Source organism: Rhea americana, unplaced genomic scaffold (assembly GCF_003343005.1).
Source record: "Rhea americana isolate MKP2758 unplaced genomic scaffold, rheAme1 scaffold_6, whole genome shotgun sequence".
Lineage (NCBI taxonomy): Eukaryota > Metazoa > Chordata > Aves > Rheiformes > Rheidae > Rhea > Rhea americana.
In genome coordinates this window covers 5,870,624-5,898,174 of record NW_028186756.1, presented here as the reverse complement: position 1 = coordinate 5,898,174, position 27,551 = coordinate 5,870,624, and the positions used below count along the sequence as shown (strand labels likewise).

The following is a 27,551-nucleotide window of genomic DNA, read 5'->3' as shown; positions in this document are numbered from 1 at the left end:
AGTTTCTTAGCCCATTAACAGCCCAAAGCAAAGTGACAATCTGGTTAACTGCTGGTAACAACCTATTTCATGGAAGTTATTGTTAACATAAATGCTTTAGCACAAATCTGTGGGAGATAACATTGCTAAATAAATTATCAGTTTAATTCCTGTGAAAACTTGCAGGATTAAGTGGGAAATTGGGAAAAAAACAGAATTATAACTGTAAAGATTTGTTGTTGGGTTTTGAATTTCAGTTATGCAGAGAAAAACAATCCTCAAGTGCCTTTTCATTTCTAGTGAGGTCTTCCCACCCACAGAACAGTTTGTGTGCCAAAGCTGAGTAGCTTCACCTATATCTTGGTTTGCTCCACCATGTATTTGAGCCCAAAAGAGAACTGAACAGGCAAAATTTTAAGCAGCGCCCAAAAGGCTGGTTAGGTCTCTGAAAATGATCCCACTTCTGGAATATATAAAATTTCACTCGTAAGTTAGAAAGTAGGCTGCTACCATGGTACCTGCAGCCTTCTTCATTTTTCTCTTGTGCTGCTCTCTTAGTCCCTCCACCTCAGAGTAGCAACTGAGGAACGCTGTGGTTGTTGTACATGTGCCTTAGATTGCCTCATGCCATGATACACTCCTGGCAACTGAGGATTAGCAGAACTCATGGAAATCGCCAGGGATGTCACATGTGAACCTTCTCTGGACGATTCTTAGTTTCCTTTGAAAAACTTTGCTGTGGCAATAGTTTTGTGTATGAAGGTGCTATAGATGGGGTAACTTGTCAGAGATCCCAAGTGCAATGTGGTGGTGAGAAGCCCCTAACTAACAGGGCTTCAGGCGAGAACACATTGGAGGACGTTTGCAGGACCGCATGTGCATAAAACCAGCCCCAGTCTTCTCCAAGAACTGCCAGACTCCTCCAACCAGCTTGCTTTCCTTTGATCTTCCTCAGGCCCACATGTTTTCTGAGCATGACAGCATCCATGTCCTTCCTACTATAAGGCAACAGGAACACTGTGCTAGTTTTATTTCTTCAGGCTGAAGATCTTTAATAACAGTGAGTTTCAAATAAGATAGCTTTAATTCCTCTTCAGCTGAATTAAAGGGTTTTGAGTGGAAGAGCTATAAAACCTCAGATATAGGGGATTCATTTGTTTTGACTTTGCTATGATCACAGATAGGCTGAAATACTATCTGAAATACTAATATCACCAAAGGCCCCAAGTAGGGGAATGACCGAAGCAAGAGTAGATATTGATACAGTTGGTAAAATTGTGCTGCAGAGGCCAGACTGGAATTAGTGCTGCTCTACTGAATGTTGCCAGGATGAGGAGTAAGGAAGCTCAAGTTGTGTTCCCCTCTTTCCTGATTACTTCTAGGTATTACAAATCTATAATTTCTGACAGTGACTGAAAGTGACCAGGAATGAAACATAAATTCTTGTTGACTTAATTTGTTATTGAAATTGTAGTCAATAATCTTGAAAAGTAAATGATTGTGTAGTGCAATATTAGTTGTCTAACAAAAGATTAAAATTCAGGTAATCTTCATTGACTGAGCTAGGACAGTAGCTAAAATAAAAATCTATGAGTAGATTAACATGTTAAACAGTCAGTAGGGTTTTTAATTTTTGATGGATTTGAGAGGAGATAGGTCTAGCAGTTTTTTTTGTTTTTACTGTGTATCACAGCTGCCATTTCTAGCCAGCTAACCATTTCTGTACATAAAGCAGACAATAGATTATCATATTACTTGAGCTTTCATGTCAAAACCACATTCATTTTCTGAATCAGGTTCAATTCATCAACCAATATTTGCTCAAGGGCTTTAGCCAACTACAATGTATCATTTTAATATAGTGTTGAGCATTGGTTTTATTCTAGAGGTCAAATAATTATTATCTTGTTATTGTTATGGTTATTATTTTGTAGTTGTTATAAATTATTTTTTTTGTTCACATGCCATATGCTATTATGGATGTTTGCAGAGGTTGCTTATGTAGGCCTTAATCCACCTCTTAAAAAGATGTCTAATGTTAAACATAAATAGCCATGCTTTATGTCAGAGGAGCTAACCCTGTGCTTAAAACTTTCCAGCACTTTGCTGATTCTGAACCTCTGTGCCCTCTCAAATGAAGACTGACTCAAATTAGCATTTAAAGTGGGTGCAATTTGTGCTAATGTGCTGGAAGTCATCTTCCAAGGCAGGAGGTTTCTCCAGCCGTTGAAAAGGCAGGGATAGCTCTTTTATTTTCAGTGCCTGTTCCCTTCTTGGCTTTGTTCCTAAAATGAAAAAAATGTCCCCTAAAATGGGGATTACTATTTTGAGGGGAGAGCTGGCTTCTCAGTATATAGTATTTGAGGGGAGAGCTGGCTTCTCAGTATATAKTATCTAGAGCCTTGTGCTATAGAGAGGTAACCAAGGATCTTGCAATGCAACTGGTTCTTATCTATGTCTCAGGAGTAGCAGTAGCTCAGTGAAGAAGGTGGCAAAGAAAAGAGAAGAGAAGCTGTTCCCTCCTCCCCTATCCCCTCTCTTGGATGAGCCGGTGCACAGGCGACACAGCAGCGACAACAGCTCCTTCAGCCAGGAGACCAACATCACTAACACCTCTCAGACCAGCAGCTCGTCCAGCTCTGTTTCTAAACACAGAAAGAATGAGAATAAATCCTCTTCAAACCCCAAAGGAATCTGTGTAAGTAACTGACCTCAGTGGCTCGAAGAGAGCAAAGATAAAATAAAATTAACTCAGCTTTGTTCTATTTGATTTTTTTCCAATATCTATTTTTAAATCCTTGTGTAGCTCCGCTCAAGAGCAGCAAGGAGTGGATCTTTACAGAGCTGTTGTAAGCAACTCTTGCAAATTCCATTTTTAGACCAGTATTAGACATCTCCCCAGATTCAGATGAATCTTYACTAAAAATGCATGAAAAAGAGCCAAAACTAGAAGCTGCATAGCAAGTTGATTTCAAAAAAACTAAAATTTCACACCAATTGGCCACATTCTCGCAGAGAAAACTGAGAAACTTCAATTTTGGGGCTCATTTTAGAAAGCARTCCTCCTTCTAGGTTTCAAATTTATTGCTTAGTATAGAAGTGTGTCTTAGTATCACTRTCAAAATTAACAGACAAGAAGAAAATTCTGACACAAATAAAAGGGCATMTGTAGCCCCATTTTTCACAGTTCACCACTTCATGAGAGGTTGCTAGGCCTGCACAGTAATGGTAAAACTCACAAGTTGCGCGGGAATGCAAGTGACAAATCACTTCACCTTATTCATTCATCCCTGTTGCTTTCTGATATCATTGTGTCACTTCAAGCTGCGAGAGTAATATACAYGCCTTCCGCTGAAATCAATGCCAAAATGAACTGTGTATGTCAGCAAATAAACAATGCTATGTAAACAGCAGGGCCACTGCCCCTCACTCCCAGCATCTCCAGTCAGATTCATCCTTGGTCTATCTGTTATCCTGGTATCTGAAGTATTTGTCTACTAAAATATGTTAGAAGTCTTTCCTTAGTTCATTGCTCCACCTGTAGTTTCATTTCTCTGATTGTAGACCTAGCAGGTTACAATTGCCTGAATTAAATGCTTCTGTTATGCTTCTATTTTTAATCAATGCAAAGTCACAACTCCTGAGTTCTTTCCATACTTCTCTCTGTTTTTTATCACAAGGGAGGAAACTATCCCTTGCTCAAATCTGAGTAGACTTTTCAGGCACATTAAAGTCATCTGGTAATAACATAGAAAAAAAGTTACATTAGTATGGTCTATCTCAAATGATTGAGTCTATATCCAGCCCCTCCACATTCAATTTCCCCACCCTTGCTTTAGAGAATGTCTCTAGTCAGTAATACTGTGGTATCCAGGCTGACTTTTCATTGAAGAGTTAATGAATTCAGGTGAGGAATCAGCAAAGTAATGATAATGCTTAATTAACCTAACAGGCTTATTATATGAGAGAATGGAAGGTGATTTGATGAGGATGCAGTTGGGTATATGAATGTTGCTTTGTGTCATTGCTGGGGGCATGGGCAYGGTTGGAGGGTGTTTACTGGAACTACAAAGAAATAACAGGAGCCTTTTTCTCCAGGAGGAAGAATCCCACAATGCACCAACAGCCAATGCTCTCCTTGACACCAGCCATCTAGAAACAGACATCTGGTCTGCAATGCCAGCGCTTTCCAATGGCAACTCTGAGCCCCGAAGGCCTAAAATAACATTTGATGATGTGTAAGTACTATTGGATGTCTCTGTGCCAACTCTATGTTTTATGGTTTGGATCTTTGCACAAGCAGAGCTCCCAAAGAACTCTTTGCTCTCTCTGCTATAAAGCTAGCATTGGGCACCTGTGTAGGTAGYGCTGTGTGATGACATGCAGAATTTCATGTTTTACAAATGAACTGTTGTCACTGATAAATGAAGGCCCTTTTGATAAATGTTTTTGGATCATAAATGTTAGAATCATGGGTAATGTGTCGTCTTCTTTTATTATTATTATTATTATTATTATTATTTTCTTTTAGCTCCACTAATGGAAGCTTCTTAGACTTAATTGATTTGAATTATTTTTCCTTTTCTTCTCTTCAGTGCACATTAATGGCCCAATTGGGCAGCCAGTTTCCACAGCTAGCTATTTTGCATTCTGGTCACCCCTTGTTTCTCTGCATTTATCAGCTTCAGATTAATATCAGGATAAGATTTAAAGGGATACATGGGTGTATATGTCTAAATTGTTCTTGGAAGCAGTCAGCRCTTTTTGCAGACAATGTTTGTCCAACTGTGTGAAAACAGACTTGAAATAACTAATTTTGTCTCTTTAGGCTTCACAATGCAGATTATTACATGCAAGAGGCCAAGAAGCTAAAGCATAAAGCTGATGCACTGGTATGTTTTTGTGTCTTTTTGCCCATTTCTGCTATGGAGTTGTGTGTTACAAAAAATATACCTCCTCTAAAGCCTTATATAAATCTCCTCTAAAGCCTTAGGAATCAAGAGGAACCCTGCTACTGACTAAAGTGTGCTTCAGGTTGTGTTCCATAAACTCTGTGCCCACCACAAGCCAAAGCCTGAGCACTGTTCTTAGACTTCAGTGCATCATTCCACAAGAAGTGATGCTTCAAGGAAAGAAAAGTAGTTCCACTATAGTAGCTGCTATCTCTTCTGGGGGGAAGCAACAGTCATACTGTGTGTTCAGAAAGTAAGACCAGTTTCATGAAAGATGACATGTCTTTGAAGTTTACCCACACACTGATTTTGAGCCCAAAATTGAAATTTGTTGAAATATTCCATAATGGAAAGCTAAGAAAGGCTGGTCACCCTGTACCCTATTATTATGTGGAAAAAAATGCTTACTATTTTAATTCCAATTATTTAAATTTTGCAAAAATTGTTTTTTAAATAATGCATTCATTTTTATTGTGGGCTTTTAGGTTGGTAAATAATGATTCAACGCTCTTCTTTCCAAAAAGTCTTGTAATGAGATAGCTTGATACTGAGAAAGCCTTTTTTTTTTTTCAGTTTTTTCCCCAGGTGAAATTCTGTTAAAGTTGACCTGATTTCATAAAGTGTTTAGATTTGAATAACTGCATAATCTGACAGATTACAGTTCTATCATAGTTTGTCCAATCCAGTCTATTGCCAGCCCTAAAGTGCCTTTAGTGGTCATTTGCTTTGTAGGATAGACTGTATGTTATGTAGAGTGTAGAAAAACAGCTTATTTAAAGCCTAGTGTTACTTGACTCATTTATTTTTTTAAGACATCTAAAATAGACTGGCCATTCACTTCGCCCCTCCAAGTTACAGCTAAAATGGAACTGAGTGATTATCTGCCTCATTTTATTCTGGATTTTTTGCATGCATTTAAATCATTCAACATTGGAGCTTTTGCACCTAGAAATAAATGTTTCCCAAAAAAGGGAGGGGCAAGGAATAAAGACATCATGGGTTTAGAAGTCCTGCTGTCCCTCTGCCCTGGGTGAGCTAGAGGAATGAAGGAGAGCTGATGTGTCAAGCKTTCATCTCTCCTTACTCCCCTTGTGATTTCAGATACAGTTATTGAGTGAGTCTGTGAGACATAGGTGCTGGTTTTCTGGCAGCCTCCTGTAAGGTAGCGTCATCTCTGCCAATGTGCTCGTTCCTGGGATGCCCCACTGGCTCCTGCCTTCAGCTCAGGAGAGCACGTGCAGGGAGGGCTGTGACGTGCTCGCAGGAGCTGCCTGACAGCACCTCCTGCAGCTGACTGACCTTTGCAGAAAGTGCACATGCTCTGGCACAGGCTGCCTGCTCCACACTAGCAAATATTTGCAGACTGAAGCTCCTGATGATCTCAACATGCTATGTCAATCCACTGCTCTCCACAGCCTGATTCACTTGGAAAGCGTTGACCTGTCTTTGTCCTCTTAAACCTTGAGCATGCCTGCCGGCTTGGGGGTGTTTCTCGAGCAGAACTAAGAGGTRGAGGCAGGGCGCATCACACCGCTGCCTGTGGGCAGGCAGGCCTTCCCTGTCGTGTGCAGTTTGGCACCTGAGTGGTGTTCTTGGCATGTGAAGCATCTGCTACAAGGCAACCTGTTGGCAGACACAAATGCCCACAAAAACAGTATCGTGCTTTTTCTTTCCACTATTTCCACTTTTCTCCACTTAACACAGCTGCATGCAAATTATCTCCATTTAACACATTTGCAGTGCAGTCTCATAGTGTTAGTTGTCCTTCAGAAGTGATTGCTTCTGGTTACTTGGTGCTGACGTGAGAAAGCATAGGGGAATTGGAAGATGCACTGCAGTAGCTGGAAGGATAACGGGGGTTACCTCTGGATGTGTCAGCAGGCAGTAATGAGGTGAATGGCAATGCCACGCCTGAGCTTATGCAGGAAGGGGTCCACTTGGTCTCATGCAGGTATGACCCCGAGTGAACCTATCACCGCTTGGAGCAGGAGGAAGGAATCAACTGATGGGGCGTGCTGTCCCAGCGGAAGCTGCTTGTGCCATGTGGAAGAGATTTTTGGAGGCCTCTTYCCATTCTTGTCAGCACAGGGCTGAATGGAGCAGTCCCACTCCTCTTGCTGGGGTCAGCATGCCTGTGCTGTGGGCAGGAGGGCAGGATTAGATCCCACTGCTGGAGCACCACCTGCTCAGAAGGTGTGTCCTTGCTAAGTCAGCTCACAGCCATGTTAGTTAGGCTTCACCACCACGAAGTCTTCCTAGGAAGACTTAAACCAAACAAACTTATAGCATATGCTAAGGAATAACCAACGGAATACAGTGAAAACATAGAATATCTCCCCTTTTTTTGATCCATCAAGTAATACTGATCAATCATACAAACAAAGGTTTTGTATGTAGTTGTATGCAAGAGCAGAACTCAAAATTAAAAAGCCCCRTATGAATGCAGGGAGAGCTAGCCATAAGGAAAGCTTAGGAACAGCCATAAAGCCACATCTATTGTTACCTTGCACCAATATTAAACATTCTACTAAATACGTTGCTAGAATAGGCTTCCATTTTGTGCAAGGAAAACATATGCTGATGCATCAATAATATTTTGATAGAGGAATTTTTTAATGATTTAAAGTATATTGGTTCTCTTATATTAAATGCTGCATTAGTGGAATCCATACATCCAGCTATCAAAAATTGAAAATGTTAAATACTATTATAAAATACTTACTATAAAAATGTCATATATAATATTCATTACACATAAAAAMGAAATCAGTATGTCTAAGTCGGTTTAATCACAACCATTATCAGGGCTAAAACCTTTTGCAATAAAATCATACTAAAATAAAATATTTAGCAGTGCTGTATTTTCTCCCTTTTTTTCCCCCCATTGTTTCAGTCATCACATAASTGATGAGGTTTTTTGGGCGTGTTTTTTGTCAACAGTCACCGCAGAATATGATATGTGACAGGTGACAGGGAATTGTTACTTAACCCTTGCACAGTGCTATTCAGACCTAGTTTGCACTGAGGAGCAATAGGGATCTCATGTTTAAACATGCTGAATATCCTTCATTGCCTTTGTAAATCCACAGATGTCGATGAATGTACATTGATTTACTTCTGTGGAGCATCTGGCCTTACGTTATCTGAAAAGATTTGGTAAAAACATAGACCTTGCTTTAATTCTTTATGCATTCACACTTAACTACCAGCCTCGTTTTGCTTTTATTTTTATGTCAGTGCTGCTTTGTATTATGATCTGTCTACCTAGAAATTAAAGCTGAAGCATTTTCTTGATGGTGCCATTCCTATTTCAGCTGGAAAAGTTTGGCAAAGCAGTGAATTATGCTGATGCTGCCCTCTCCTTCATCGAGTGTGGGAACGCTATGGAGCGAGATCCATTAGAAGCTAAATCTCCATACACCATGTATTCAGAGACTGTGGAACTCATCAGGTTAATGTCCTTTCTGTGATCATTTTCGTAATCTCATTTCAGTCATAATTAGAACCTGCTATGTTTTAAAAAATATCGTTTCAATGTATTAATGATTTGTCCAAGGCATCTTCATCCAGAAGTCATCATAATTAGTTCTTGCCATTTTATTAATGTCATGGAAAATTTATAATTGATGGACACTGCTTTTATAAATTATCCCCTTTAGAGGATATAATGTGAGTGTTATAATTTGCAATATTCATAAAATTAAAATTGAAATATAGTGGGTGGAAGTAAAGTATAGTAATTTCAGTGTTTGGCAATGACACTTGTCTTTAAAAGGTATAGTTTTATAATATAAAACATTAAAGTGAGTCTATCAGGATTTCTATTACAAACCCTGTTTTTAGAGGCTTATAACTTGACCGTAAAAAAAGAAAAAAAAGAAAAAAAATGTTCCAAGCTGAAACTTGGCACATAAGATCATAGCCAGAGAGGAAGTTTTTTGCATGTGTTACATTTCCAAAGTATACCGTCTAACGTTAAGGGAATGTGAACCAGCTGAAGTCCACTGAGTTAGTTTTAATGCAATTTTGCAGACTCTTAGACCAGATTATAGATGAGAGAGCTTTTGCTTAGTAATAAAATGTCTGAATTGGTGTTTGAAAATCTGCTTCTGTTACGTATAGCTGTTTGAAAGCGTGGGCTCCATAGAAAGAATGGTCTCCTGAGTAACTAATGAGCTTGTTTGCTTTACTCGCACAAATTATCAAAGCAAAATCAAGCAGGATTAAATTTACCTGTGAGTAGCACAACAGGATGTTTTCTCTCTCCCTTTGCTTTTCCCAGTGTACACTGGAAATATCACTATTAATGTCAGTACAATTACAGCAGTTTACACAAGATAAAAGGAGAAGAATCACACAAAAAGTGTTTGTTTTTAATAGGGCAGAGGTGGGGATTTTTTAATGTATAGAATTTTAACATGCCAGATTAGCATTAAGAGACTGTCAAAAATAATGCATATTTTACATTTTAAATAGTTATTTACATAATAAAATGTATCAGATCTTAAGAGCTCTTACTCTCAGATAAATAATATGCTTGTTAAATGTTTAAAAACATATGTTTATGTTCTATACTTGTTAAGGAGAAAGACTAAAGAGATTACTCAATGCAAATGATGTTCACTCAACATTTAGGATCTAAGTTAAGCCTTCAAAAGCAGTGGGATTATGAACAGGAGCCCTCTATCTCTGCTTCACTGTGCTGAAATTCCTGYGGCATCGCAGTGGATAACTCAATGCTTTCTGTGTGTGAAACTACACAAATACAGTCATACAGCAGCATAAATTGTAGGAACTTTCTTCTTTAAAGAAGTGAGTGTTTCTTCATAAGGAACCCTCATTTATTTACATATTTAGTTCAGAAAACCGCAAAGCAAAGTTGAATAATTTTGTCCCTGAGTCCAGCAGCCTGTCTGCTCAGAAGTTTTGGYAGTGGAGGAATCTGAACAACTTCAGTAGGGTAGATGTCCTATTTCTAAAAAGCTGAAGTCAGGTGAGATTAATTCCACTGCTTACCATCTAAGYGCTTAAAATAGAGCTTCATTTACAAAATCATATATTCAACATCTCATAGGTAACCAGTGGGAGACTGAATCGCTGGTAGTGGACAGACACACACACAAAAAGGTGATTGTCCAGGCAAGCAGTAGGCTGATAYGGATTCAGTAAACTCCTTGGACAAATACCAAATTCCTGCAGGCTGTAGTGGCTGCTGAATGCACAAATAAAGCAAGTGGTTGTGCACACACCCTTTCTTTTTGTGGCTGCTGATCTTAACGTAAGTTATCATTGTAGGATACAAAGTAGAAGAAATTTTTCTCACTTTTCACTCCTCTCTCTCTTGGAGGCCTCATTTCTCTTCTCTTAGCTATGGCTGCCCTGAGCATCTGGCTCAGATGCCTATTTGTGAAAGCAGGTGGAGCATCAAAGACATTGGGAATATCAGGCATCTGACTACCGAAGGTGTTGAGGTTAACTGTAATGCTAGAATTCCCTAGTCTGATGCTGAAAATCCTGAAGAGATGCTTTGTGTTTGGGATTCATTCAATGTAACCAGGACAATGAAAACAAAGAGCAAGTGAGGTGGGAAGCAGAGGAAGAGCATCAGGTGTCGTGCTACYAGTGCAGGCTGGGGACTGATGATGRGGATGGTGGGATGAAGGCAGCATGAGAGCAGCACAGCCTACGTGCACTCTATTACCTGCTTGCAAATGAGAACTCATCAAGGCTGCCTGGATACCTTAAAACTTTCTTATGCAACACTGAACCCTATTACTTATCGTAACACAAGTACCTGTGAAAATTGCATTAAGGCTCAGAACAATGATTTTACGCGATGAATTGATTTTCAAGAGACTAAATGCATAGAATGGAATGTGCTCAGTTATAGAGAAAAAAGAGGGAGGAGGTAGGAATACTCAAAGATCACCCAATCACCCAAATGCTGGACAGCAGCAATTAAATAGGGAAGAGAAAGTATACAAGCCTCACAAATTAATGGACCTAAAAACTTAAAAAGCTTTGAACATGACCTTTTCTGTATTTAAACCCATTTTTGGTATAAAACATTTTAAAAGCTCTGAAGAAGCATTTATGAGAAGGATTTTGAAGGTATTATTCAAGCCCAAAGTATTGTACATAAAACCTTGTCATATATTACTCTACTCTTCAATACACACAGGGCTGAGATCTTATGCCTCCAGCACTCATCACAAAGGTTGCTAGACTCAGCTTAGATGGCTGGATGTAACATCATTAACACTCTCAGAAATAGTTCACCTCATTGTCCCAGAAAATGAGTTGATGATTTACTTTAGTCCTCCAGATTTTAAGTGGTGCTTTCTGTTGAAAGTTACATTGATTTCATCGTTATAGAACAATGTGATCATTAACTGTTGTGCTTGGAGAGGCATATCTGTGTGCGGTTGTTGTTTCTCAGTGTCACCAGTTCTCCTGAAAACACCTTAACTCCCAATTTCTTGTCTCCTTACCTTTCTGACAAGGTACGCAATGAGACTCAAGAATTTCACAGGCTCTTCTGCCACAGAAGGGGACAAGAAACTAGCAGTTTTATGGTGAGTCCCATTGCAACAATGAGAGAAGCAGCTGAAATCTTAAGGAGGACTTTTGAAGCACTGAATTACTTAAGCAGCTTACAGAAGATCATTATTCTTGTTTTCCATTAAACTATTAAAGGATAACTAATGGATTTCTTCAGCAGCTGACTAAACATTTATTCTTCTAATTTATACTCTAACCAAGATGGGTTTTTAATGCTTCTGACCGTTTTTTTTTTTATTATTTTTCTCCATTTGCTTATGTTTCACAATCTAACCTTAGAACAGAAACTGCAAAATATAGAATATAGGTCAGCTTTTTTTTATAACAGTTTATAGGTTTCATTAAGCAATGGAATTAACATAATCCTTTCCTAATTACCACAGCTACCGATGCTTATCACTTCTCTACTTGAGAATGTTTAAACTAAAGAAGGACCATGCTATGAAGTACTCCAGATCTCTGATGGAATATTTTAAGGTAATCTTTATTCTATTTAATTTATTCGTGCAAAATGAAATTCATACTAGCACTGAGGGCTCTCACAAGTATAACTGCATGACTTAAAAGTCCCACATTTAACCTCTCCCCTGGGAAATGCAGGCAGGAGGGCTGCAAGGGAGTGGAGACAGAAGTGAACTGGGGGATTTTTGGATTAACCACTTGATTCAGAAGACCATACTCAGTAATTCTACTAAAATAACATTATTCTCAATGCCGTGTAATGTTTATGCAAGTTTCTGTAAAGGAAATCATGATTCTTCCAGGATTTCAATGTGCAAGTGATTATGAAATGGCCCCAAGAAAACCATAGTAAAGCAGTTATTTAAGCTTTTGGTTAAATTTAGATTTTAAATTCAGATAAACTTGCTGAAGCTTATTACAAATTCATTCAGAGATTTCTTGGACTCTTCTTTAGTCAAGTTCAGCTGTCTCCAGCATAACAGTCTGGTGCCTTGCAACCTGGGTGCAAAAGGAGCAGCCTTTAGTGCTCTCCTTTATTTCTGTGGAACTTCAAATTACCTCATCTACATCCTAAAAGTTTTGCTTTACCTTGAACCAAGTGGAGATCAGCCGAGCGTCAAGAAGGTGTTTTACTTCACCTTGTCAAATGCTGTTTATCTAGTTCAAGAATACCAGGTGCTGTTCCTAAATTGAGAGAAACAGAATCTTTCTTCAGCTTTCCACAGTTTTGGTATTTATATTATACAAATTAATGCTGTGTTTGAATCATGCATCAATTCTTGTATTTGATTAGTGCATATTATTCTATAATTGTATAATTACACAGGTTGTCAGCACAACAGAGGCTTTTCGTATTTTTTCAGCCTCTGCAAGTTCAATTCAGGCTTTCACATATTAGTACAAGGAAACTGTGAAGCTTTTAATGCTGCTTTTTTATATATATTTTTTCATGAAAAATGGTAATAAAATGGTTGTTCTGCTGTAGAGTTCTGGTACTATATTGCCAGCTACCCACATCAGCCTTGACCTCATTTCTCTGGGTGTGTATATGTGTGAATATGCAACCGTGTGTGTATCTGAGTAACTTCAGTAACATTACTGCTGGTCTTCTGCTTAAATTCTGCTCTTTTGAAGTTACCAGTAGTACCTGTTGACCTAAGTAGGTTTCAGTCAGGGCTTTGCACAGTGATAAGTCTAACTTGTTTTAGACACATTTATAGCCTCAGCATTTTCAAAAAATGTATTCTGTTTACTTCAGATTTAATCCAGGATGAATGCAAATAATCTTTTATAACAATAACTATTAGACAAATCATCTGGTTAACTTCATGCAGAAAGCAATGATTTCTTAAAAATGTCTGTCTTAAAAAACAGATTTAAAAAAGTGAGGTGTGATTTCGCTCTTCCATTAAAGCTGCTTTACTCTCTCAAGCTGTGTAAAGTGAAGAACRTATCGCATGTAATGAAGAACTTATTACTGCTCCTAGCAAAAGACCATTTTACTGTGTCTGCAAAGAAAACATGCTTTAATGTAAATGAAAATACGGACAAATTTTTAAAAACAGACAAATTAGAAATGCTATTTGTGTATATGGATTATATGTTCAGGGTCTCTTCATAGTAAAGGCTTGGGGCAGGAGTAGAAAAGAATGGGAGCTATTAACTGCATGTTAGTTTTCTCTTGCTGCATAATCTTCTCTGTGTTTGCTAGCAAGAACCTGCTAGCAACAAATGAAATGGATTAACTGTTTTAAAGAGCTGTTACTCAAAGTTTTGCAAATTTCAACTATGAAAGCCAACCTACTGTTCACAGCAGAGCTAGAGAAGAATCTTTTAGTATAATTGTGTTTCATGTTTTTCCTCACAAATGTCACTTAGTTCAAATTGAAACCATTCATGGGACAGGACTGGTTTTGATTGATTTCCAAGTTTAAGATTGATATTTTTGACATTTTGCAATAAAAACTAACCTTTTGATCATAAAAATAGCTTTGAAGTTTAGAGACAACTTGGAATAAAATATAACCAAAAAGGTAAATGTTTAAATTTCTTAAAATTAGCAAAAATGACATCTCTTGATTCACYTCACCTATAAGTTTGAGGAATATGTATATTTTTTTCAAAAATATGCTGTCAATTTGACTTTGGCAGAAGGAAAACAAAAAAATACAATATTCTCATGGTCATGTATCTACCTCTGGTGAAGATCTAGTCGTCAGATACTGGAACAAACTGCAGAYAGTGACAGCCAACATCGACTTGATGTTGCTACTTTTTCATCCCTAAAGACCTTCCAGATGTTTAATATCTCCTTCCTTCTTACATATCAGTATGTGCCAGAAATACACCCTACACATGCTGTCTACTCCAAAACTTTCCAGTTTATGTTCACTTTAATGAAAGAGTGATGTAGTGTATAGGAACATACAGGCAAGGCCACTGTTAGGGTTTGGGCGGTGTTTTCTACTTTGGTCAATACTGTTTGGCAATTTTAGCTGTACATTAAACGTCAAGGTTAGGGTTTTACTGCCCAAGTTGGCTGCATGACCTTGTCCGTGCTCCACTGAATCTCTGTGCCTGGCATGCAAAACATCGATCACAGTAGTCAAATTAATTCTGTAATAATAGTAATACTGTGCAGATAACTTGTAAAATTAGATTGAATTTTCACTGTGCGTGCTGACGTCTTTGCAATAGAGCTCAGACTGATTGTTTTTGGAAAAGACCCACAGATAGCTTTGGCCTTAATACTGCCGTCTATTTATGGAAAACGTCAGCAAAAAAGACACCGTCTAGCTTGAGCAAGACTAAAAAATTCTGGGCCATATCACTGGTGGGCAGTCTTTTTGTACAAGCTGATACAAGGTGATACACAGGCCTGAAAGGTAGAATGAGTAAGCAGGTAAGGAGAGTCTGTTTGTGCAAATAAAATACTTGAGAAAAAGAGAATTCAGGCGGATTCTTACATGAAATTTTTTCCCCTGTTATCAGAATTGCAAGTGACCTTCCCAGGCAACTTGAGACAAATGCATTTTATTTGAGGCATCAGCTCTTAGTCTTTTGTTTTCTAGTTAAAAATGTGCAGGTCTCCCTGAAGTCAGAAAGTCACCTACAGTGTGAAGAATTTAAAGAAGGGTAATTAAACCACRTATTTGTGAATCATGTCTGATTTTATTGGGGATTTGTTGTATTCTCTTTTGTCAAGTGACTTTCATGCAACTGGTTGGAACCTAGCAATTACCCACCAGCAAGTCTGTTAGGAGCCTCTAGTGCTGGGCTGTACGTGCTGCAGCTCTTACAGCTGAAACAGGGTGTGTTGAGCCTTATGTAGGCAGTATTCATGTACTTCCTGTTTTACTTGCATCTCCTTTATTTATCCTTCGGTTTTGTACTTGCAGAACTCTTCAAAAGCCTCGCAGGCCCCCTCACCTTGGGGCGGCAATGGAAAGTGAGTATTTTCTGCTGAACACTTCTATCTGGGAACGGGCGGTCCCAAGTGGTGGAACGAAATGTTTTAGTGCTTTTGAAGGCAAAGGCCTGGCCATAACAGAGTGATGTGGGAGCTACAGGTGTGTTTCAGTTAGGTAGCAAGTAGAAAATGTTCTTTTGGGCTTCAGAATTGATTGTAAGTGTCTGTGGTCAATACAGCTGCCTTGGGCTTGTGGGGATGAGGGGTTCTTGCCAGAGTAACTTAGGTACCCATGTGAGCCATTTGGTGTGGAGGYGGGAAAGAAGAGTTGAAACATACCTTCGTCTTTATGCAGAGCCCCCACAAGCCTGAAATGAGATCCTGGTGGGTCCATGCTGAATTCTTGGACAGTTTGCATCTCAGGCCAAATGAAGGCCATAAAAATATCTGTTAATTAGCTAGCAAGTACCATGTCATTGCAGGAAGCCAAAGTAAAGTTAACCTTCGTTGCAATGATTTTTCAATGATTCGTTCAGTAATGAAAGACCAATGAATATTTCATTGATATATGGTAAGTGCAGTTTAATAAAACTGAAGGCGTAATAGTGGTGAAAATATGAAGGCACTTAGTCAACCAATTATCAGAGGCTTTATACTAATGCTAAAACACCCTCACCTCAAATACAAAATTGGAAGAATGTAATTATGATCTACTTTCAATTGAGGTGAGTCGCTGCTACATCCTTGCTTTTATCTGACCGCATCTGTGGCCATCTAACACATCTTTCTTGATCCTTTCTTCTGGCCACACATATAGATAAAACAAAGCAGAAGGATTTTACCTATCTTTCCTTCTTTGAGTAGGCTAAATTCTAAGTGAAAATGACCATTACTGTTTAGGTGATCTGTAACAAGAAATGACTGTATGACTTCTGAGGAACCAAATAAGGAAACAAGTTAATAGAGCAGTAGAAGGGAGTAGATGTTTAGCACAAAAAGAACTTAAGTTTTTAAACAGAACTTGTTCTGAGTAATTGCAAAACCAGAAATTCTAGTATTTTGTTTAAGGAAAATTCTTCACAAATACTATCTTTGGTTCAAAATATTTTGTTTCAGTGTGCTTTTTTTATGCGATTAAGTGTAGATTATTACACAAACTAAAGCATTTAAGTGAAAAACCCTTCTGAACAAAAACAAACAGAAAGATGTTTTAACATTGGAAAAATAAATCTTAAATTAAAAGACCCAATGTTATGCCAGATTTTCAGTGAAACATTGTATTGCAATAGCATATTATATCTCTCCAGCAAGGCCTGCATAAAGTTCCCATGCCAGAGTAGACCACTGGTGCATTATAACTCTTTTCTTTTTCCATAAGAAATGGCTTATACCTCACATTGTCATGGAAAGCAAGTTATCTTTTTAATCCCATCATGAAATGCAGCCCTACAGAGTATGGGCTCTGCAAGTGACAACTTCTCCCCTGTGTTACTCAAAGGAACTGGTAAGGCGCCCAGGATTTAAAATCAGTGAGTGTTGGCYGAAGGAGAAAATTCTTATCCAGCCACAAAGTAGGCAGCTGAAACCCAGCATTTGGGTTAGCATCACTTCTACATGATACCTGCAGTGTCTTTCTGTATGCTTGGGAGAAAAGCAAGTAAAGGTCTAACAGCCTGGAAGTGTACATCTCAGAGGATATAAGAGTAACTGACTATGACAAGGCCTTATTATTATAAGAGTATTATTGTGACACCTGTGAACCCACATGCAAAGACCGCAGCCCATGCCTAGGCCTTCTGTTGCCTCTATCTGGATTCTTAAGAAAAACTCCCCAGCTGGCTCAGAGAGCTGACAGTCAGTGTTTCCTGGTGCCCTCAAGGATTGCCATGAGCCTGGTGCTGCAGTGGGGAGCATGTGTGCTGTGGTCCCCAGGGCTACTAGGTCTAGAGTTTCCTCATAACACCCCTGTAGATTCACAGTAGTTGGTAAGAGAAGTCACACCACAGAGAAAAGACCAAACACCACCAGGGTATCGCCCCACTGGAGACAGATCAGCAGTAGTCCAGGATGGGGCAACATCAGGATATTCTCAATTTTTTTTTGAACAAAGCAAAATTTATCCATTGCTATGAAGTGTCATCTGGCTCAGGATCTCATATCATCAAAAATCTCAGCTTGGCTTCCTGGAATTTCTGGCCATTTTTGTTTGAAAGGGTTGTGAACCTCTATGAAGTTGGCCTGAGTTCCAGGCTGGCAATGAAACAAATTTTCCTTGGTTTCATTACAGAAATGTTTCCCACCTCTAGTGACAGAAAGCACAAAATGGAGAGATTTAATAGACTCACCGCAGTAATAATGGCTGTGCACAACAGGGTAAATCCAATGAACAATGTGCTTTATTTGGCAGAAGCGTCTCAGCTTGTTGTAAGTGGTTCTAACAAAATACTCTTGGTCCCCTCAGATACTTTATGATTTTTAACTGCTCCCAGACCTAATCAAGTATAGCTCAGCTTTTCTGTGCATTAAAGACACTGTGGCATGCCAAGCAACCAGGATGTTCTGAGACTTAAAAATAAAACGTTTGTGCCATAGGATATGCTTCAACTATAACACATAAGCTGTGTGAAAAAGGTACAAGCTGCTGAACTAACTTGGACCTTTAGCTCCAGAAAAAGGCTGTATCTCATCTTGAGGAGCCTGTTTTTGAGCACCAAGAGTAGGAAAACGGTTGGAAAATGTGCAGCAAAAGCTAATGTCAGAAACGTCCTTTAACCCAGGGCTATGCCACATGTGGCAGGCTTCTTGTTGTACAGCATCTACGCAATGTCACATCACAGCTCTGTTCCCGTGTTTCATGTCTATGACCATCGACAGTATCAAGCCAAGAGGAGCCATTGCATTCTGGGGTTTGCTTAGGGCCACTAATGAGACTGGGTGAGCTGTGTGCTGTTTTCCAGCATGGAGCATCAGTGACCGCCCATCTCGAGAAGGGTCTGGACATTCCTGTCCGGGGAGTTTGGGCATCTCTGTTTCATGCAAAGAGTGCCAGGAGCACCTTGGCCCAAGTGTATGTCATAGCAAATCAAATTTATTTGTTTAGTTAAGTGGCTCTAAATAAGGGCAAGAGAAGAAATTTTTGGAACCCATAATCTTGTTGGCTGAAACGAGTTTTCAAAGAGAGCAGCTGTACGTGAGCATTCAGCACTGTACAGCTCTAAACATAAGAGATTGCTGTGCTGACCTCCATGCTGCCTGAAGCCAGCAGGTGATTCCTAATTGCTGATGTTAGAATTAAAGGAAAATCTATATTAGAACATTAGTGCTGCAGTAAGTAGGTAACTTAAAACACAGCTCTGTATAAAGCTGTGCAGATGAACTTTAGGCAATTAGAAACAAATCTCCATAGCCAGTCTTAGAGAATCCGATAGACATACTCATAATCCTACAGTACCTTCAGCTCCTAATACTGCTCTGCRGGGTGCTTTTAAGATTTGCACTTTGCTTATTGTGTTGACTGCATTTGGAGCAAACTGTCATTGTGGTTTCCACAAAATGTTTTGATGATAAGCCAATATTGCACATTGAGTGTTTTCTAACTGCCATAGCAGCTTCTGGCAGCAGGTAGAAAAATCATTACAGCTATGAGATACTTCTTTCTCTGAAAGATTGTTCAGTTTTTATGATAGATGTATATTTTTTTAAATAACAAGTTCATTTGTAGGGAGAATTAAATCTCTTTTATTTTCAGTCAGCCCCAGTTTATAAGCTGTCCTCTGTCATAAAATGACGAGATACAACTGCATGTTCTCCTACAGCTGGGATGTGGAGTTTTTTTCGCAAGTTCAGGGTAAGCGGTGTGCCTGGRTGGGACTCACTCTGCTTTCACCTCTTGCAGGAGCACAGAAACGCCGTCACCCATGTCCCTCAGCCCATCCCCAGCCAGCTCTGCCGGGAGCAGTGCAGGCACCACCGGCTCTTCCTCAGCGGGGACCATCACCATCCCTCAGCGCATCCACCACATGGCTGCCAGCCACGTCAACATCACCAACAACGTCCTGCGGAGCTATGAGCACTGGGACATGGCTGATAAGCTCACTAAGGAGAACAAAGGTGCCCCGCGCCACTGCGTCCTTGTCCTGTTTCACTCATCAGCATTAGATTTCTTTTTGTCCTAACAGGAATTGTTGGGGATTGAACCTAGAACCGCCCCATCTAAGAGCACAGCTGTGACAGCTTGAGCAAACAGACCAAATCTGCTCATTGGTCACCATAGCCAATTTATATCTTCCCTTGTCAAGCACAGGGGGAGATATGTGTAACATGGTGAACACAGGGTTGTCAGAGCAGCTGGCAAATAATTTAGCAGACATGAGCCCCAAGTGATGAGAGCTTTGGAGTCTGAAAATTTGTTCACAGTTTCAACTTCTCTTGGAGCACAGAAGTTATTTCCAGACTGCTCTCTCATCCAGTTTAAGACTATTAAAATGCTAGATAGGGTAATAAGCAAACATCAGATGTTACGTTTATGCAGGGAGTCTGATTATGACATGTCTACTGAAAACTGTGGCCTTGGCTGCCCTGATTGGATTGCAAATCCATTTATTTATTTCTAACAGCAAAACGTAAGTCTTTACCATGATTGTTCCAAGGAGTTTTGGCAAGTGGTTTGTGACTGGGTTATATTGACTAGAGTGGAGTTGCAGAGATGTAACTAAAGCACAAATCTGCCCTATTGCTGGCCAGCTGTGAACTGCCCCCATGGTAATGTAATTATTGAGGTTCCAGCGCGGGCTTGCACAAATCATTGACAAAGCTTTCTTTGATACTGGAGGTGCAGAGCCTAACTGGGAAATAGTCTCTTTGTGAATTGGCTCATTCTCTTAAATTATACTGAAACTTCAGATGGCTGACTTTTCCCGACAAACGTGCTCACTGTATGCAGTTTGATCTTACTCCCATTAATGTCAGTGGCAAATTTCCACTGATTTAGAGAAACCAAGCTTGAGATTTATAGGGTTTTATGTCTGAATAGTAGGTCATAATGATCTATCCCTGGATGAGGAACAATAATAGAAGTTCTGTCCRGTCCTCCCCACTGCTTCTTGTCTTTGTTCACATTCGTTAATTTAGTAGCAGTGCAGTCATTTTGGATTTTTTCCATAGATGCATCCATTTTCATAAAATGTAAAAGTGAAATGTACTGCAGAATATTATAGTGAGAATGCAAGAGGATGCTCTGACAGGAGAATGAGATGGTGATAATCTTGTAATTAGCCCTGTGTGTTGTGGAGTTGTTAAATGTTCTGCTTGATAGTGAATCAAAATAGCTCAGGCATTCAGCCAGCAGACAGCAAACATACCCAGACACTACTGTTATCAATCCTGGAGCTGGATGAGATAAAAAATACTGAATCTTTTTCTGAATTTTTCCCCTCTATACTCTTCTTTTTCTCATTTAGATTTACAATCAAATAAACCCAATTCTACAAAGTCATATAGGAGTAATCTTTATTCAGATGAGCAGTCCCTTTGATTTTAGTGGGATTGGATATATGAATAAGGGTTTCTCATGTGAGCCGGACACCTAGGATTGTGCCCTATTTGGTCATATCTTTACTTGTTTCATAAACTACGCTGTACTCACAGTGAATGGAAAGTTTGTGTTGCTTCAAATCTCATTTAAATATAACTATAATCTCATAAGTCATTGGAAAGAGAAATCAGATGTTCATACATGTTATTGCATGCCTGTCTTTACAGTCTATCTGGAAAGACATTTCATTCCTAATTAAATTTTAGATTTAAAGTTGCACACTTAAACTACAATTTGAAAAAAGCATGGTGTAACAAAACAGAAGTACATAAGAACAGCTGCCGTAGTCTGCAGGTTTCATCATATCACATGATGGATTTCATTACATGAGGCTATATTTAAGACTTTTTGACAAGAGAAATAACATACTATTTTATGAAATCTAACTGTAATGGTAGTTTGTAGCAGTTTTCACTTGCATCTCTGAAATCACTCAAAACACATGCATCTTAGTTGCTGGGACAGGGCTCACTCCTTACTCCACAGCTACCTCTATGCCACCTTTACCRGCTGGACTGGCAGCAAACAGGACAGGTGCAAACCGTATCCTCTGCCCTAAGTCCCAGCAATGTATAAATCTCTTGGTCTCTGTTTATTTAGGTTTAGGCTTTCAGTTTAGGCATTCAGGTCGTTATAAAAAATGAGATTTTTTTCCCTTGGAAATTGGAGTCATTTTTTTGAAAAAGCCTGTTTAACTGAAAACCCAATATTCAATCAAAAATCAGACCTAGTGACTTATTTTTTGGTGGTGAGCTCACAATATTTCCTCTTGTCCTCTGAATCACAGGGAGTGTCCTGCTCAAGAACATGTCCCTGATGAGCTATTAGAGCKTGAGGTAAAAATGTGGCCCAATCATTCTAATATATAACAGCCTAGCAGGCTGCTCCTGCTACCATAGTTGTTTCTTAGGTTATGCCCATGCAGACACAAGAGACCTCTTCTGCATCACAGAAGCTACATAGCCACATCAGTGAGTCTGTAGCACACCCTCCCTGTGTGCGTGGCTGCCACCTTTGGTTTTGTGCTCCTCTGAGTATGCCAGCAGACCTGCAGCTTGGACTTGACTCATGTCCAGCTGGCTAAGAGCAGGAGGCAGATCCCTTTCTTGTGAGCCTCCTATAAACATGTACCATTAAAGTAAAAAAGCATAGCAAGAAAGAGAGCAGCACAACTATGACCTACCAAGCTGATCTGGATTGAAAAACAGAAGAACACACAGCAAAGTACCTTTGGTTGAATTTTCCATAGTTGGTGGAGTTTAGGGCATGCCGGGGAATGGGAGTAAGTCATAAAATGTGCCTCCGTAGCAGAGCAGCCTAAACTGCACCCTTCCCAAAGCCAACCCATGTGCTAGTCTGTGCTGGATGACTGTCAGAGCTGTTCACCCGTTATAGCATCAAACTCTCCACTGATTTTACAAAATCGAATTTTTTTTAAAGCTTCTAAAGATAGCAGCACTTCTRCTCTGCAGTAGAAAACCATCAGCTCTGTAGTGATGAAGGCCTGTTATTTCACATATAACTTAAATAAGTGGCTTTAGCGTTCATAGCTTTTTCAAGAAATAATTTCAGATCGGCAAACTGAAATTAGTCTTCAAGCTGAATTCCCAGTGTTTAAAGCAATTATTGTTTATTTGAGCCTAGAATTAGATCGCTAGAACGCAAGCAAGACAGTACATTATTTCACTTCTAAATGTATTGATTTCACACTAGAGGAGGGGAATAAAAGACAGAGGAAGGAAGATTAAAAGTAACTGCTGGCTACAGAATCATAACATGACTAGTGATATCCCTAAGCTTTCTTTATGCTTGCCTCYAGCCATATCACTTTGTGCTGTGATACAGTTGTAGCTCCCAAGCTGACCAGGGTCAGGCTGTCAATACTTGGATAGAAGACCTCAAAGCAGAACTTACATGCAGAAGTACTGATAATGATTTTTTATCCAGCATCTGCTCTTCAAGACTGCAGCCAAGACAGTGTTAGCTGGCTGAGTGCTGAGAGGACTAGATTTTAGATGGGATGCAAGTGTAGGGGCTCAGCCACTGGTTGTCATGATAGTTGGTTGCCATCTGTACTCTGAGGGGTTTCCAGTTGAGGAGGGTTCCCATCTCCTAGTTGTCATTTTTCTGCCATGTTCCCTCTCTCCCTTTCTTCCTCCCCCCATCCCCTGGGGCTTCTGAAGCTGTTACAGGATGAGCAGATGGCCAAAGCTGCTGCAATGGCAGTAACAGAAAGTGGAGGATCTCTTTAGGATCCAGACCAACTCTTCATGCCCAGGAGGGAGTACAGCATGAAGAAAATAAGTGTCATAGTTCATTGCCAGCTATTCAAATCATACGGTCAGCAAGTCTAGACTACTCTTAAAAAAAAYTGAAAATGAAGATCATCAGAACTAAAGTAAGACCGTTGGTAACCACGCATACCATGTTTTGGTTGACTTCCAGCCTGGATAATCTAATTTGGTCTRTTTAAGAAGTACATTGTTGCCTTTGTTTAAATTCTTCAATTTTAAAATCCAGTACAAAATGAGTTACAGGATATCAATTTTAAATTTTAGAGTTTGACCCTAAAGAAGATTATAAGGTGAAGTATTCTGTGACAGATTTCTGTGATGAGGTGATTTCTGTGATGTGAGGGCAATTGATTCTTGGACAACTTACCTAGAAATGTCCTTTCCATCACTTGCAATCTTTAGGATGAGCCAGGAGATATTTCTAAATGATAGTGATGGGTTCAAAGTCATAGACTGAATGGAGAAGTTGCTGGGGAGGTTCTTTGCAGTGTTTTAAACAAGACTTTAGACAAGATGTCACCATATAACCTTCTGACCTTGACACTAGGAGCCACCTTAATGCAGGCCTTGTGTATGAGGAGTCTTTTCTACAGACCATGTGCTCGTGTGTACAAGGTCTTGACAGCTCACTAACTGCAGTGCTGCTAGTGAGTACGAAATTGTCATAATACATGTATTTCTGTACGGTTGCCTGAAACAATGACTTCTGTTTCCTGTGTATTGCAGAATTCTTTGTAGACCTGGACTCAGTGATGGGACCCTTAACACAACACAGCAGTATGACCAATCTGGTCCGTTATGTTCGCCAAGGACTCCACTGGCTCCGCATTGAGGCTCATTTATTGTAGTGACTGCTGCCCTGTTCATAACATCCCCATTGCTCTACCTCTACCAGCGCACAGACGATCACTGGTGGAACTCCACTCATTTCTGGAAATTTATTCATGTAACTTCATTTTTATTGCCTTTTTTAATATCCTATCTATTGGAAGTAGAAGTCACCAGAAATGGAACTTCTGACTCTAGCAGTATGTGTTGTACCATCTACTCATTTTTGACAATTTTCTATGCCTTGTGTCTCCTGGATCCTGCCATCCTTATGTGCTTTATGGAACGGTACATTTCCTGCAGTATTGTTTTAAATCCATGCTGCCTTCAAGTGAAAACAAAAAAGCACTTTGAGAAGATACGGATTCCTGAGAAATAGTACAAAGCATCTTAAATATTTGAGGATATATAAGAGAAGTCCCTTCTGAAATAAATTAGTAGAAGTTATAGCTATTCACTCAAAATCGCCTTCTGAATCTGAACCAAGCTTTTCAGCACTTAATTCTGGCATCATTACGTGACACAGTACATCATTGCTAGGATTTCATACTTTCTATAGGCTTAACCTCTAAAAGAGAACATTGAGTATCTTACAGGTACATAGTGTAAGATCACCAAAGGTGTTAGGAGGTAAAAGGTGAAGGAATGCCTCATTTAAGAAACATGACACACTATGCAATGAGGTTTTGATATTCTATTCTACCTGTTTATTGTCATCTTCATAATTTCAGTAGGCAGCACAATGCAGTTTTTAGACAATTTCAAAATATTAGCTTTCATAGTCTCCTCTACCATTCCGATGCTAAATCTGTAAATTTTCTTTCAGTTTTACTGTTTAATCTCAAAGGTTTTTCTTCACAGAACAATCTCTTCTTGCATAGTGACTCAGTGAAAGCAGATGTTATCAGGAGCACTACACTTTAAGCATCAATATTGTATGTAAAAGTCCATTAATAACTGTATGCACATTTTTCATGAAATTCTCTGGAAGTTTAACTAACCAGCTACTGTTGAAAAATTATAATTCCATATGGCATAAATTTACACCTGTTTTGTTCATTTCAGAGCATTAGAAACAAACAGTATTATATTGCTATCTTGAAAACAATGACAAATTAAATAAAATCACCAGATTTACCCAAAAGAAATATAACATTTGTTTAATAATGGCAATGAATTCTTCAGTCAAATTACCTACTTTCCAAGCTCTGCATCTATTTACCCATGCTGTCATGTTTCAGACTATTATTCTAATGTATGAATAATAATGAGACAAATCAGATAGAATTTCAAAGCAATTGTGAATAAATTAGACCATTTCACATTTGCTCTTTCCTCCTCTTCTTTTCCCCTGTTATAAACTGCACTGCTGTTTTGGTACCACTGCAAGATGCACTGGTGCATGAAACAAAGCAAAATGAATTTTTATCAATATTTCACAAGACTTTAAATGGTCTCATCTCATCCTTGGTGTAACGCCTGCATACCTTACTAAACTGTAAATTCCATTTCTATAAACTGAAAATGCTCACAGCAATGTAAATATTATTCTGTCTCATCTCATTGAAATAATACAATATGTGTATTAAATGCTATCCAGATATTAGTTAATTGCAATTACCTTCTGCTRTATAATCCTGTATGTCCTTTAATCTGGTGAGTTATTGGATTCTGCTCACTGGGTTGTGACCAGATAAATAGGACAAATTTCCATTTAAAAGGTTCAGACTGTTAGGATTTTTAGAGCAGGCCTTGCATATTTGCAATAAGAGCAGCTTAAGGACTATGCCCAGTGCACATTTAAGGCAAACATCACTGTAGCAGTTGTATGTTAGTTTCCTTTAATACTGGCTTCCCTTAAAAATCAATAATTCCTAATACTTYGTTCCACAAGGGTGTATTGTAAATGCAGCCAAGGGCTCATTAGAGAAATCATCCAGTTTGGGGCTGTCTGCAAAGGACATTTGCAGAATGTGCACATCCTGGGTTATCTGCACATTCCTGTTCCTACAGCGATCGATATATATACCCTTATCTATTCTTTGAGGGTTTTGGTAACCTGGCTGAAACATGAATCGACAGCATTTGTCACGCTGATCTTTTCCCCAGTAGCTAATGAACAAAACCACAACAGTGAAAACTATTCAGAAATGTAGAATAAAGGGGGGGGCGGCGTTCTTCTTTCTTTTTTTAAAAAAAAAAAAAAAGAGAGAGAGAGAGAAAAGAAAGTACTTGCAGAAGGTTTTCTTTTTATTTAAGCAGAGTGACTATTTGAGATGAAGTAGTGGTGGAGTGGTTTTGTCATAAGCCAAAGTTTTCCATTCCTTTTACAAGATCCCACTAACGGGATTCAGTAACTATTTAGTATAATTAAGTGCATTGCCTTCACTTTTTTCTTTAATGTAGACTGAAATCCTAAACAGCTGTGAATTTATGAAGATAGGTACATCTTGAAATACCATCTTCAGAGACAAGACTGTTCAAGGAGTTAGCTGCACTCAGTCAGTGAAGTCAGTGTATTATTTTTTCCCTGTTGCTTGTAGTAAACAAACTCCTATCTCTAAATTCAGCGTATGCTCACAATCTTTTGCTTAAACAGCTTAAGGAATTAGCCCACCTGATTTTGCATCCTGCGACTTAGTTTGAAATGTATGCGGAATCAATGGCATGATAAGTCCAGCAGTCTAGCCTAGGATCACAAGCCAACTTACTATTTAGCAGTCTTGTTTCAAAAGCAGCCTAGGAACAAATTAAATATAGGGAGTGAATTACCTTCTTATCCCTGGGGATGATGTTTCTTTTGGGTTAGTTATTAAGGATTATTGCACTTTTACAGGCACTATATTCATCTCATTTCAAATGCCAACATGTCATCTTTGTGGAATCGTTTTACCCCTTAAAATATTATTTCAAACAGAGTTAATCAAATAAGATTGTTTGTTTGTTGTGAGCCACGGGGAAACCACTTGCATTTGCTTCAGCATTTTCTGTGTCTGCTCTTAACATTGCCCACTGCAGACATTCACAGTCGTGAACCAAGCACCAAAAATTAGAGGATTGGCTTCAAATCGTGCCTTTCCTTTAAATAAACTTTTTAGGTTCCTGTATTTGCCCTCTGGATCATGGGGCTTTGAGGATGAATTCAAGACATGTTTTCAGGCATTTCTCAAGCATGCTGAGGGCCAGAAAATGACACATTTATTTTGAATGATGATAAACTGAGACACTGATGCAATTGCTTGATTTCTGTAGCTGGGCTTTAAGAAGGACTCTAAGCTCCATTTAAAATTGCCAGAGCTGACAAGACTGTCATTTGTGTCCTGTGCTTCAGGAGGTTTGGAGCAATAACCATAGCTCAGCAGTGAAGACAGCATGCAAAGCAAAGGGCTAACGCAAACATTTGGGAGCTCCATCAGTACAAGATCCTAGGGCAGCAAAGTCCTAAGTGCTTGAGTGAGGCATTTACATAGCAC

General features: G+C 39.1%; 1 protein-coding gene across 1 annotated transcript in view; it reads left to right on the top strand.

Moving 5' to 3' along the window:
* Positions 1 to 26,293, top strand: part of AFF2 (ALF transcription elongation factor 2) — a 241,974-nt gene extending 215,681 nt beyond the window's left edge. The window contains exons 13-21 of the mRNA XM_085319728.1: positions 2,443 to 2,677; positions 4,078 to 4,217; positions 4,808 to 4,871; positions 8,246 to 8,382; positions 11,435 to 11,506; positions 11,876 to 11,969; positions 15,353 to 15,402; positions 19,259 to 19,473; positions 23,977 to 26,293. Coding sequence (XP_085175854.1) covers positions 2,443 to 2,677; positions 4,078 to 4,217; positions 4,808 to 4,871; positions 8,246 to 8,382; positions 11,435 to 11,506; positions 11,876 to 11,969; positions 15,353 to 15,402; positions 19,259 to 19,473; positions 23,977 to 24,098 — 1,129 coding nt within the window. The 3' untranslated portion in view covers positions 24,099 to 26,293. The remainder of the gene's footprint in view (positions 1 to 2,442; positions 2,678 to 4,077; positions 4,218 to 4,807; positions 4,872 to 8,245; positions 8,383 to 11,434; positions 11,507 to 11,875; positions 11,970 to 15,352; positions 15,403 to 19,258; positions 19,474 to 23,976) is intronic.
* The last annotated feature ends 1,258 nt before the right edge of the window (positions 26,294 to 27,551 follow it).